A 13607-nucleotide genomic window follows, 5' to 3' on the forward strand; every position below is an offset into this window, starting at 1 on the left:
AGGGGATCTAGACTTTTTTCTCTTCTAAAAACCAGTGGAAGCTCGACTCCCTCCTTCGAGATTCCAGAAAGATTCAGCTCTTCCTCTGCCGGCCCCTGGTGGCAACTGAGCCCCGCACCCCGTAGAGGCCCCAGGCTTCCCTCCCCCCCGCCCCCAGGGCCTCGCCCAGCTCTGCCTCCGGGTCCCAGCCCCGTCGGGCGGCCGGTGCGAGGATGATGTGGTCCAACTTCTTCATGCAAGAGGAGGAGCGGCGGCGCGGGGCCGCGAGCCGGCGGCGCGCGCAGGGGCCCGGGTCGGGGCTGGCGCCCGAGCGCGAGAGCAAGGTCAAGCTGGCGCTGCTGCTGACCGCCGTGGGCGCCACGCTGGCCGTGCTGGCCGTGGGCACCGAGTTCTGGGTGGAGTTCAACACGTTCAAGGCCAACGGCAGCGCCGTCTGCGACGCCGCGCACCTGGGGCTGTGGAAGGTGTGCACCAAGCGCCTGTGGCAGGCGGACGTGCCCGCGGGCAGAGACACCTGCGGCCCCGCGGAGCTGCCCGGAGGTGAGAGGCCCCATCCGCGCCCCTGGGCGTACCCCACAGCCAGCCACAGGCAGGAGGGCGGTGCTGAGAAAACTCTGAGCCCCCAGGGAGAACCTGCACCCTCAGGGAGCGCCCTGGAGAGCTGTGCACATCAAAACCCGGTACTCCCCAAGAAAATTTTAGCCCCGGGTACAAACTGGGCGGGGGGAGGGAAGGAGGAAAGAAAGCATATGTCCCCAGGCCAGCTTGTGACCCCAAATCATCTCGTACCCAAAATCACGCTGTACCCCTCGGTCAGTCCATGACCCCCAGGCCTTCCCCTGACCCCTGGCACAGCCCCCAAAAGAGTCTGCGTCACTAGAGAAAGCGTGTGCTTCCACACACAGCTTGTGTCCCCAGCCCCAGACAGCTTGAGTCCCCCAGAAACGCCTGCATCCCCGAGACAGCCTGTGCCCAGGCCCACAGACAGCCTGTGCCCTAGAGCGACAGTCTGGGTTCCGGTGTTGCTGCTCTTCCTGCACTGGAGACAGTCTGCTCTCCTTCCTCCAGGCTTGCCACCCACCCCAAAGTAGAGACTTGTTCCATGCCTTGTTCCACCTACTGATTCTGCCAAACAGCTCTCACTACCTCCCAACACCCCCGGGCCATGCTCAGCCTCCCGGGAAATACTTTTCGTTCTTTCTCTTCTCACCTCTAAACACCCATGCTGGACATTCCAGCCCTTGTCACCCTCCCAGACACCTCCAAACTCCTCACTCTCCCACAGAGTGACATCCCCCAGCCATGCCAGTGAGCTATCTCTTGCTTCTCACTGTCCCGGACACGCCCCACAGGGCCCACACAGGGTGCCACTTGCCACATCGCCAGTGTGAGGTGTCAGAGGATGGCCAACATGTTTTACTCTCAAAGGATTCACTTACAATCTCAGCACCCCCCTACCCCACCCCCCCAAGAGTATCTCCTCTGCCTCTGGGCTCCAGCAGGATGTCTCTCATCCTTCACTTCTCCAAGTGTGCTATTTTTGTGCTATTTTATAGCCACAGGCTCCTCAAGAAGATGTCCCAAGTCCTGATGGCAAAGTGGGGGGGCTAAGTACCCCGGGTTGTCTGAGGGCCCCACCCAAAGTCCACTGTAAGCATCTTAACCCCTCCCTTCTGCAGAGAGCTAGTGCTCACCCCTTAGTGCCTCAGGCAGAAATTTCCAACCTTTTGCAAAATGGGAGGCCCATTATGAAAATAATAGATGCTCGGGTAGTGCCAGCAACTGTCCTAAGGACTTCACTTCTGTTGTGAATGTGCTAATCCTCCCAGCAAGCCCTGCTAGTTATTGTCCAGCGGAGAAAATGAGGCGTAAGAAGCACAGGTGACTCAGTCTGTGCACCAGGCTGGTCGTATGGGATTCGAAACCTGGCCATCTGGCCTTATCAGCAACTCTGTATGTCACTAGGGCATACAGATGTCCCCCAGGTACTCACTGTACTGGGAGGAGACACCCCACCTTACTGCTTATGTGCGGGATCCCCTTTTGGTCAGAAAGGATTTCAACCTCTTTATAGGACCCACCCCTCAGAGGATGCAACTTACAACATTCCCTCTCTCAGAAATATCCCCTACAGCCCATTGCCCATAAAAGGACATTCTAGAAGGTTGCAAGAGGGCCGGCCCATCTCCTCTTTCCAGTGGGAGATGCCATGTCCTCTAGGGTAAGAGATGAGATGATACCAAGGGGGGTATCAGTCACTTAAACTCTCCCAGAAATTCGAAGACCCACTTCGAATTTCCCTGGTGCATGTAGACCACTGCCCCCACCAACTGCTACAAAAAGCACCCCATCCTTCCCTCTGCTGAATAGCCCTCACTCAGGGTTACTGCTGCAGGATCAGACCCATGACCCCCCCGACGCTGGTAGGGCATTTCAAGCCCTTCTTCCTTCCTCAGGGCACCAGGTAGGTGTCCACACTTCTCCCCAGACTCAGGTGTCTCCCTCCCACCCCACATGCTCCTTCTACTTGGAAAGTTCCTTCCAGAACGTGTTTCTTTCTCGTTCTTTTCTGCCTCTGTCCTCCTTCCATGCCTCAGTTCCCCCTCTATAGAATCAGTGAAAAAGTGGGACTAGATGGATTCTGAGGGACGTTCTGGCTTTAAAACACAGTAGAGAGAGAGGCTTTTTTTTTTTTTTAAAGTTTAATGCTTCTTGGACGCCAAGGACACAAAGCTGGATGAATCACACCCTTCAGTTTATGTGACAAAGTCATTACCAGCTTGGCAAGATCTGTCTTGTGCCTTATTTTATATTCTTATTCTGTTTTTTTTCATTCCTTTCTAACTCATCTCTTTAATGCATCTGATATGCATCCATGGATGTGGATTTTAACATGGAAAATAGGTAGTATTATTTAAATGTGTGTTGTAATTTACATAATGGATATTGTGCTATAGATTTTTTCCCCTTCTTTTGGTTTAAGTCCACCCCCCCAACACTGTTTCTCAGCTCTCTCCACGGTGCTTTGTTATTCTTGCTTGTGGTCACCCTGTGCTGTGCCATGGAGATTTGCATGGGGAGCTTCCCTCACCTGTACTTGTCTGTTCCCCTAGAGGTGGACCCCGAAGTTGATTTGACTCCCTCTTATTACAGACAAGACACCCACATATATGTCCTGCCTGTGCTGGTCGTATATGCAGAAGTGAAAAGGTTGGGTTTTACTTCATTTCACAAAGTATGTCAGAGTGCTTTCCAGAAAGACTAGTGCCAGTTTATACACCCAACTGTTTCTTCTGATCCTTCCAACACTTGATATTATCCTTTTAATATTTGCCAATCTCATTGACCTGAAGTAGCGCCCCCCTGCTGATTGGAATGGCCGGTTCTCTGATCCCTGGTGAGGTGGAGCACCCCCCCTTTGTCCTTGTGAGTCACCTGGACTAGCTCTTCTGTGAACTGACTATTCATGTGCTTTGCCCATTTTTCAATTGGGTTACTTCTCTCTTCTTATTCATCCCTAGGAGTTCTTTGTGTATTGCTGACAGGATCCCTTTCTGAGATAAGAATCTCTTCTGAGTCTGTTAGGGCTCTGTTTTCTGTATCTTGGTGTCCTTTGTTGAATAAAGCAATTATGTATTTCTAATCCCACTTGACCCTCAGCAAACCCACATGAGGGAGCCAGCAAAGAGATTATGATCTCATTTTACAGAGGAAGAATCAGAGCCCAGAGAGGTAGTAGTTGACCCAAAGGCACAGATCTGCATCTGAGAACTCTGGACCGGAACCCCAGCTCCTGGAGAGGTGTGCGACAAGGGTGGATTTTACCTCTGGGATGTTTTTTTCCCTTCTGTATATCACGGATGCTAATGACAAATTTTCAGTCTACCATGTGCCATGTTAAAAGTCCAGCCCTGCGCTTACACTAGGAACTCCATGTCATCCCCTCCCTTTCTCTCTCTCCTGTTCCCACAGAAGCAAACTGCACCTACTTTAAATTCTTCACCAAGGGGGAGAATGCACGCATCTTCCAAAGAACCACAAAGAAAGGTAAGAAATTTCCATCCTGGGATGTCGCGGGGGGTTGGGGGACACGCTGACCATGTCAGAGGAGTTCTTGGTGGTGTTGCCCCTGCTTTGCCCCAAGATGGGCTCAGCATCTCTGTCCTGCAGAGGTTCTTCTTGGGTGGCGGTGGTGGGATTCTCCAGCGCCTGAGGCCTGCGGCTGTCACACCAGCTCCGCCCTAGCCACATGCTTGGTGGCTGTGGGCAAGTCACAGCTCCTCTTTGTGGCTTGTACCTTGACATCTCACAAATGCGCATCTGCCACAGGCTTAAGCACAGCACTGGGTGTTTCACTTATAAGCCCAAGGGCTTGGGGCTTTCTCGTAATCTTTCTGATGAGAAAGCAGAAATCCAGAAATGATCCTGTGTCCTCTCCCAGTTAGTGGGAGGGGCAGAGGCAGGATTCACACCCAAATGACTGTGACTCCACAGCAGTACTTTCCTTTTTGGACCTTTTGTGAAATTGGAATGTTCTCTGTCTGCGCTGACCAATATGGCGGCCCCTGGTAACATGAGGCTGCTGAGCATGGCTGGTGCAACTGAGCATGGCTGGTGCAATTGGGTCTTTAACTTTGTTTATTTTAAATCCATTTAAACTGAAAAGGCCACATGGGTTGTTGGCTACTGTATTGGGCAATGCAGTTTGTGAGAATTTATCTTTTCTGGTCAGACCACAGCCCGTCACCCCAGTGCCTCAACATCCCTGCCAGTAACACAGTTGTGTTCATGTCATGAGTATTATCTAGCTCTGAAAGGATTTAATGAGATGATGCAGCTGAGACACACAGTGTGAGGCTGGCACACAGTAGGTCCTCCACAAAGTGATTCTTTACCGTCTCCACACCTTTCTCTCTTGTCTTTGTCGTTGGGCACTTCACTCATGTGCTTTCTGATGTGCACAACAGCCCAGCCAGACAGTGGTTTTGATCCTGATTTTTTATAAGGGGAACTGAGGCTCGGAGAGGTTCAGTGACTTTATCTCCATCTTCCAGCTAGGAAGTAGCTGGCAAGAATTCCAGCTTGAATCATTCCAGAGTAACATCCCGCCTTCTCTATTGCCCCCCCTGCTCCCCCCCCAGTTTCCTCACCAGTAAGCAAACAACAACCAGATCATAGGTAGCTCCTGCCTCCTTTCAATTCTGGTTCTGTTCTCTTTGCTCTGTGAGTCTTAGCTCCTTCAACAACATAAAGCAAAATATTGAACTGGAAAATTTTTCTTGAGTTCCGAAGCTTCTTTCTCCCCAGTTCTGGGTTCCTACAGAGGAGCCCTTTACATAACCTGCATCTCAAGTTGTCTCCTTCTTCCCTTTCTCCTCTGCCTAGAGGTGAACCTGGCAGCTGCGGCGATAGCAGTGCTGGGCCTGGCAGTCCTGGCCCTCGGGTGCCTTTGTATCATCATGGTGCTCAGCAAAGGTGCAGAGTTCCTCCTCCGAATTGGAGCCGTCTGCTTTGGCCTCTCAGGTGAGGATTGAGAGGCTGGAGATGAGGATCGTCCATGATGGGGGGGTTGGGTCTCTGAGCACTGTTGCATGCTGAGAGGCATGACCTCCAAAGACTGTTGCATGCTGGGATTTTCCAGAAGCCGGGAGTTAGGTTAGACTCAGAGATGGGAAAACTCCAAACTCTTGTTGACTAGGGATTGGAGGGTCTCCAAACATTGTTTTAGACCATTGTCTACAAGGGCTATTGCATGCTGGGAGGGGGCATATCTAGGTACCTTGCATTACTTGCATCTCCTGGTAATACTGCATTCTGGCAGGTGGGAGCTCCATGCACTGTTGCATTATGGGAGGTGGGATCTTCAAGCACTGTTGCATGTTGGGAGGTAGTGTCTCCAAGCACTCTTGCTTGCTGATAATTGGGGGGATCTCAGGGGCTATAGAAGTCACAAATGTGGGAGAATTATTAGCACAATCGTTGCTGGGAATTAGAGAGTCTCCAAACACTCCTTTAGATTTGGACCTGGGTCTTCAAGAACTGAGATTCTTGGAGTTGAGGGCCTAAAAAATGCTGTATCTTGTGAAACATAGTCCTCACTGGATCAAATGTTTTCTAAGGTAAACAGAAAGGTTTTTCATTATCTAGGTTTTACTAATTTCTCCATTCATGTATTTATTGAGCACCTATTATGTTCCAGGAATTGTGCTAAGGGTTGGAGATATAAGATTAATAAGGCCAAAAAAATTTAGTCTGAAAGTACACCATAAATCTATTTCAATTAGAAAAATGAATCCTAAATGAGGCCACCAAATAGCAATAATATGGCATAATATTGTTAAATTTACTAACTAGAAAAAAAGATTAATGATATTCTGTCTGCCCTCACAAGCCTAGATTCTTCTCTTGAGCTAGACAATAATCAGTAATTGCAGGTATAATACTTCAACTGTTATTGTGATGAGAGTTATAATAAAGCATACTAAGGATCTATAGCATGATGGTAGGAGGTATCAGAGAAACCCTTAAAAAAAGGGACATTTAAGCTGATACTTGAGGGGTGAATAGGAATTGTTTAGTCATAGTTTGGTGGTGACAATATTGTGGCAATATCGGTGGTGGTGGTAGCATTTTGGTAATGGTAGCGATAGTGGTGATGATATTGGCAATGGTGGTGGTGGTAGTGGTGGTGGTGATAGAATGGCGTTGTGTGAAAGCTGTAAAAGACTTGACAAGTTTGGGAAGCAGAATAAAAATGAGAACACAAAGCAGGGCAAATAAAAACGAAAACGCAAGCGTACATGGTAGTCTATATGAGCAAGCGAGGTAGAGGCCTAGTGTAAGATGAGTCCAGGGAGACATGGTGAGTGTTCAGGAGCACACATGAATGGAAAATAGTAATCATCGCATTCTTATTATTGTTCTGTTGCCTTAGAGATCTTCCTAGATACAGGAGAAGATTCAGTCAGTTCCTTCTTTTCATTCACTTATTCACTAGTTCATTTCATTTGTTGACTCACACAGACACATTCCACACGCTGCGTGTGTATGTACATGTAATATTATAAGAGTGTACAAAGACAAAGAGGTGCCTGCCCTTATGGAAGTTATCATCTAGTAAAAGACGTAGAAATAACGTAAATACTATATCTCATAATTACAAACTGCAGTAAGTGTTACGAAGGGAAAGTAGACTTGTTTGAGTGTGTCTAATGAGAGCACTTGATTTAAAGCAGGGCTTTAGAGAGGGTTTCCCTGAGAAGGGAGAATTTAGAGTGTCAAAGCATGGACAACCAAACTAGAAAGAGTTGGGGGAATCAGAGGTCCTGAAAGAAAGTCATTGTGCCTAGAACATGGAGAGTTAGGAGGATGCTGGTTTAAAGGATGGAAATTGACAGAAAGTCAGAATATCTGGCTTGGAGCCCCAACTTCTTAAGAACTGTGATCTTGGGCCTCCCCGGTGGCGCAGCGGTTGAGCACTGGGTTACAAAGCTGCCCGCGGCCTCTGCGGCGCCGGTTCGATCCCCGGCTGCTCCCCGGCCACCAGAGGAGGGTCCCACATGGCGCGCAGACCTCTCCTGCCGCCCGCTGCTCCCCTCAGCAGTGTCCTTCGGTCCTTCTGCCTGCTCTGCTCCCCGCTCTGGCTCTGGTGAATTCTCTCACCCTCCCGCGCTTCTGACTGTACCCAGTGCTGGTATAAACAAAAAACAAACAAACAAACAAATAAATAAAGCATGCCTCTATAAAAAAAATTAAAAAAAAAAAAAGAACTGTGTGATCTTGGATGAGTCTTTTGCTTTCTCTGGGCTTAAATCTTCTCTTTCACTCTTTCAAGTATCCATTATTCAAGCGGTCATTCATCCATCTACCCATCCTTCAAATGATCCATTAATTCCCTCCCTTTCTACCTGCTCTCTCTCTTCCTCTATTACTTCTTTTGTTGTCTGCCTGCCCGTCCTCTCTCTCCCCCTCCATCTATTTTTCATCTGTTCAAACCATCCACTTATTCAGTAAGTATGTCTTTAATATCTACTAACTGCTAGATGCTATGCTAGACACCACTGGGGGTAGAATGATCAATACGATTAAGATGGTCCCTGTTCTCATGGAATTTATAGCTTGGTGAGAATTTGGTGCTGGTTTTATTGAATTCATGCCTGAGTTATTCTTGGGGATTCCATGAAAGTATGGATATAAAAGTGTTTTTTGAAAGTCTCGCACATGAAAATGTTCAGCCAATTATACAATCAAATGGAAGTGAGGGGTGGATTTGGTCCATAATTACTATGTTTATATCGGATATCAGGAACTGGGGTAGACTGGGTTTTTGCTTCGTCCCTAAAGGAATATGTTTAGGTTATGTTGTTTCTCTCTCTCTCTCTCTCTCTCTCTCTCTCTCTCTCTCTCTGTGTGTGTGTGTGTTTTGTTTTAGAGATAAGAGGACAGACAGATTTCTGGTCCCATGGATTTGTAATCCAGTGGGGGAGATAGAAATTAAACAAACAATGCTATGTAAATTAATGTGTGTTAACAATTACCATCTGTGATAAATGCTTTAAATAAAGAAGTAAGGCGCCTGAGGAGGATGTGTAAGAGGAGACCTGATGTAAGCTTAAATGGTGCTGGTGGTCAGGGAAGGTTTCCCTGAGAAGTGTAGTGTAAATACTGATGTGAAGAGCAAGGATATATATGGCAGGTTCAGGTAAGAGTAAGCAGAAAATTATTTCAATCAGCACAAAGAGCTCCAGGTTTGAAAGAATCCGGTGTGTTTGAAGACCTGAAAGAAGTCCTAGTCCATATTGCTATACATTGGGAATAGCAGTTTGAGAGGAGGTTGATATAGGCAGGGGCCAGATTACATGCATAAGGGGAGTCTTTCAGGCTGCATAACGGGGGTCAGGCTTGATCAAGGAAGAGCTGTGTGACATGCCTAAGGGAACAGTCGAACCCAAGCACCACCTCTCTCGACGTCAGCATTTCCATCGGTAAAGTGGGGATTATAATAACTGCCGTATAAAGCCTCATGGAAGAGACAAGATATGAGGACATTTGATTACTTTCTAGACTCACAGCCAGTGTGTCCAGGCCAGGGTTGGACACATTCCACAACCCATGGCCACATCCTACTTGCTTCTTATTTTCGTCTGGTCCACAAACAAATGGTTGAAAAATCATCAAAGAAATACTATTTCAGATTATATAAAAATGATATGAGATTCAACCTCCAGTCCCCATAAACCGTTTTATTGGAATGCAGAGACATGCATTCTTCACTGTCACCCATGGCTGCTTCCACACTACAAAGGCAGAGCTGAATAGTTGCCACTGAGACCATGAGGACCAGAAAGCCAGAGTTAATTAGCCTGTGCTACACCGGCCATCGTTGGCTCACCCACAGCTAAGGCCAGGTACCTAGAAATCATTCCTGGTCTTTTATACCTCGCATCCATTCCAAAAGGATGTTCTATTGGTACCACTCCACAATATATTTTGCCTTTTTATTTTTATTTTTATTTATTTTTTTTTTTAAATAGAGGCATGTTATTTATTTATTTATTTGTTTGTTTGTTTATACATGCACTGGGTACAGTCAGAAGCACGGGAGGGTGAGAGAATTCACCAGAGCCAGAGCGGGGAGCAGAACAGGCAGAAGGACCGAAGTACACTGCTGAGGGGAGCAGCGGGCGGCAGGAGAGGTCTGCGCGCCATGTGGGACCCTCCTCCGGTGGCTGGGGAGCAGCCGGGGATCGAACCGGCACCGCAGAGATCGAGGGCAGCTTCGCAACCCAGCGCTCAACCGCTGCGCCACCGGGGAGGCCCTATATTTTGCCTTTTTAAAAAAATATTTATTTTATTTATTTATGCATACAAAAACTGGGGTGTAGGCCATCAGTGTGGGGCATGAGAGGATTCACCAGACAGAGTGGGGAGCAGAACAGGCGGATCCACTGAAATCCACTGCTGAGGGGAGCAGCAGGGAGATAGGAGAGGTCTGCTTTGCCCCGTGGGTCAGCTCCCTGGCCAGGGATCAAACTCAGGATGCAGCTGTCATAACATGAGAGTACTGAGACTTAACCCCTGCACCACCAGGGAGGCCCCCACAATATATTTTGTTTTTTGTTTTTCATAATTTTATTTATTTTATTTATTTATACATACGTACATACATACATACAAGCACTGGGTACAGTCAGAAGCGCGGGAGGGTGAGAGAATTCACCAGAGCCAGAGCGGGGAGCAGAGCAGGCAGAAGGACCGAGGGACACTGCTGAGGGGAGCAGCGGGCGGCAGGAGAGGTCTGTGCGCCATGTGGGACCCTCCTCTGGTAGCCGGGGAGCAGCCGGGGATCGAACCGGCGCTGCAGAGGCTGCGGGCAGCCTTGCAACCCAGCGCTCAACTGCTGCGCCACCGGGGAAGCCCCCATTTTGGCCATTTTTAAGTATCCACTTTTGTGGCTCTAAGTGCATTCACACTGTTGTACAATCTTCACCTCCATCTCTCTATCTCCAGAACATTCTCATCTCCCGCTACTGAAACTCTGTCCCCTTTGAAACACCAACTCCCAGTCCCGTCTCCTCTTGGTCCCCGCAGTCCCCACGCTGCTTTCTGTGTCGGCCACTTTCTTCTTGTTCCTTTTTCCTCTCCAGCATCTGAACCTGTGCCTGTAGGTGTTTAGTAGTAAGTGGTTGTTGAATGAGTGAGTGGGAGGGTCTAGGGGGTTTCCCCAGGTTCCTTCCTGGAGTGAGCATGGGGGGATGCTCACACCTAAGCTGGGGCTGGGGTGCCCTGGGGCCTGAGCACCACATCTGTCCTCTCCCCACAGGCCTGCTGCTGCTGGTCAGCGTGGAGGTGTTCCGGCATTCCATAGAAGAGCTGCTGCAGAGGGTCATCCCTGAGGCCCCCCCAGCCCCAGCCCTGATCCATGAGTACTCCTGGTCTCTGGGCTGTGCTGTGGGGGCCGGCCTGGTGCTACTGCTGGGGGGTGGTTGCTTTCTGCTGCTCGCCCTGCCTCCCTGGGGCTCTCTCTGCCCCAAGCGGGAGCCCAGAGTCACTTAGAACCACAGCAGTGCTTTCTCTAAGCGCCTTCCAGAACCATCTTCTTTCTCCGTTGTTCCCCGTGAGATCTTTTGCCCCACATGTGGAGACACTCTTCTCCCTGCTCGGAACCCCTCCTCTTGTCTCCTGGCCCTTCCCCTCTATAAATATGTTTTCCTCGGTGGCTAAAGGTGGGTTGCTCAGTGGTGTTGGTGGAGGTGGGAGGGACAAGGAGATTTGCTTTTTCATAAATGAGGATCCCCAGGAAAGGCTGGCAGGGACCTGATGGGTTAAATAGGAGTGGGGTGGGGGCTGAGTTGGGGGTTTAAGGAGGCAATTGGATCATTTCCCAGATCTGGGTGTTTTTACTTAGGGAGACAAACTCCCATGGATCTGGAACGGGGGACATGGGCCAGGGTCAGGGAGACTCTGGATCTGACTTCACTGTGGTCCGGCTTGAGACGAAACATTTGGAAATTTAGCAGTTTTGATTTGGAGTCCATTTGTGATGAGCGTGTCCATTCTGAGATAAAGCAGAGTGACCCCTGGTGCTCCCCAGAAACCCACGTGGCACCATACGTGTCAGCCCCCCAAGGGGTGTGTCCAGGGAGGGGAGCCTCCGCTCAGAGCACACACAGGTCACTGGCTGGTTGTGTCCCTCCGGGAAGTATGTGCAGAAGGGCTAGCCCTTTGAAGATGACTGCTTCCAGAGACCGTGTCTTTAGGGGAGCAATCAAGTGAGGTCATCGGTGGCTCCTAACCCAAAAGAACAGGTGTCCTTGTAAGAAGGGGAAATTGGCAGCCACAGCGAGGCGGAGGCCTGGACAAGATGTCCCTCCCGGCCTCAGAAGGAACCCTCCCAGTGACACCTTGACCACGGAGTCCAGCCTCCAGAGCTGAGGACAAAACCCATCTGTGGTGCTTTGTTGTGGCTGCCCAGGACGCTTGTACAGACTTTGTCCCTGGATGTGGAGTGCTGCTGTAACAAACACCTAGCATTGGGGGAGTCCCTTTGGAGCCTGCAAAGAGCTACAGGCTGGGAGTTTTTTGAAGAGCGTTACTGAAAAGTCTAGTTTACCTCGAAGAGACTGTTGGTAGGAACATGGACACGAAAGGAAATTCCGAGGAGGACTCAGAAGCTAGGAGAGCCATAGGCTTCTATCACCGTCCTGAATGTGTTTATCACCATGAACAGAATGTAGGTAGAAGCTGGAACGACAGTCCTCACAGCTGTGGGTGAATGAAGACTTTGTACCAGACGTTCAGTTTCCTCAGGAAAAAGGGCGCCTCACTCCTTGGGAGACTGGCAGAAAAATGGGTGCCATCTGAGTAAATTCTTGTGTGCAGTGAGTAGTAAGTAAAACATCAGCGTTCTGATAATTAACCTATGTACCATGGCAATGTGAGCTGAGTCTCTTGGGGGGAACCCAAGAGAGTGAGTGGGGCCTGAGACACAACTCTGTATTTTTGCACCTTTTCTGTAGAGCTGTTATTCTGAATAAAAAGCTTACTTAAACAAACCCCAGAAATTAAAAAAATAAGCCTCGGTTTGATTTCTCCTGTAGCCTTCAGAACATCCTAAGACACTTATTTCTTTGTTCATTTTGCTTTCATTTATGGTCCACTGGGCACTAACTTGTCTTGGCAGAGAGAAAAGCAAGTCAGTGGGGCCTCCCTTGTGGCGCAAGGAGTTAAGTCTCAGCACTATGAAGCTATTCGCAGCCACTGCAGCATGAGTTTGATCCCCGGCCAGGAAGCTACCCACATGGCGCAGCAGACCTCTCCTGTCTCCCCACTGCTCCCCTCGGCAGTGTATTTCGGTTAGCTTGCCTGTTCTGCTCCCCACTCCGTCACTGGTGAAACCTCTCACACCCCCTCCCCCCTACATCTCTGGCCTACCCCCCAGCTCTTGTGTGCATAAATAAATAAATATTTTTTTTTTTTTTTAAAGATTCATTTTATTTATACAAGCACTGGGTACAGTCAGAAGCGTGGGAAGGTGAGAGAATTCACCAGAGCCAAAGGGGGGAGCAGAGTAGGCAGAAGGACCGAAGTACACTGCTGAGGGGAGCAGTGGGCGGCAGGAGAGGTCTGCGCACCATGCGGGACCCTCCTCCGGTGGCCGGGGAGCAGCCGGGGATCGAACCGATGCCACAGAGGCTGCGGGCAGGTTCGCAACCCAGCGCTCAACCGCTGCGCCACTGGGGAGGCCCAATAAATAAATATTTTTAAAAAAGAAAGAAAAACAAGTCAGTGACCCCAGGTGATAAATGCCAAGATGGGAGTGAGCAGAGTCCTGAGGCCAGCTTCCACGTGGGTGGGTGTGGAGGCTTCCCCACAGGAGCAAGCTATTCCCAGAGAGCTGCCAGAGAGCTCAATTCTGACTCGTCCACCTGGAGATGGTGTGAGGTCCCAGGGTTAAGGGGTCCTGCTCCCAAGACCAAGCTCACTTTGGGAGCCTGGACCTTCACCTGTGCTTCCCACCAACCAGCCACAGGTCAGTCTCCAAGGACCGCCCCGCCCCCGGGCTGGATACATTTGCTCGAGCAATCCACAGAACTCAGGAAACCTGT

At 49.6% G+C, this 13607-nt stretch overlaps 1 protein-coding gene across 3 annotated transcripts; it reads left to right on the forward strand.

The window, feature by feature from the left end:
* Positions 1–212: 212 nt before the first annotated feature.
* Positions 213–11327, forward strand: CACNG6 (calcium voltage-gated channel auxiliary subunit gamma 6). Of its 3 annotated transcripts, XM_037518208.2 has the most exons (4): positions 213–540; positions 3973–4047; positions 5386–5523; positions 10823–11327. In XM_037518208.2, exons 1-4 carry the CDS (start codon positions 213–215, stop codon positions 11053–11055), a joined length of 774 nt encoding a protein of 257 aa, XP_037374105.1. In that variant the 3' UTR covers positions 11056–11327. The 3 variants fall into 3 exon arrangements, with proteins under 3 accessions (XP_037374105.1, XP_037374106.1, XP_037374107.1); XM_037518209.2 differs by lacking the exon at positions 5386–5523; XM_037518210.2 differs by lacking the exons at positions 3973–4047; positions 5386–5523.
* Positions 11328–13607: the final 2280 nt, after the last annotated feature.

Source organism: Talpa occidentalis, unplaced genomic scaffold (assembly GCF_014898055.3).
Source record: "Talpa occidentalis isolate TD23 unplaced genomic scaffold, MPIMG_talOcc4v2.1 talOcc4.17, whole genome shotgun sequence".
Lineage (NCBI taxonomy): Eukaryota > Metazoa > Chordata > Mammalia > Eulipotyphla > Talpidae > Talpa > Talpa occidentalis.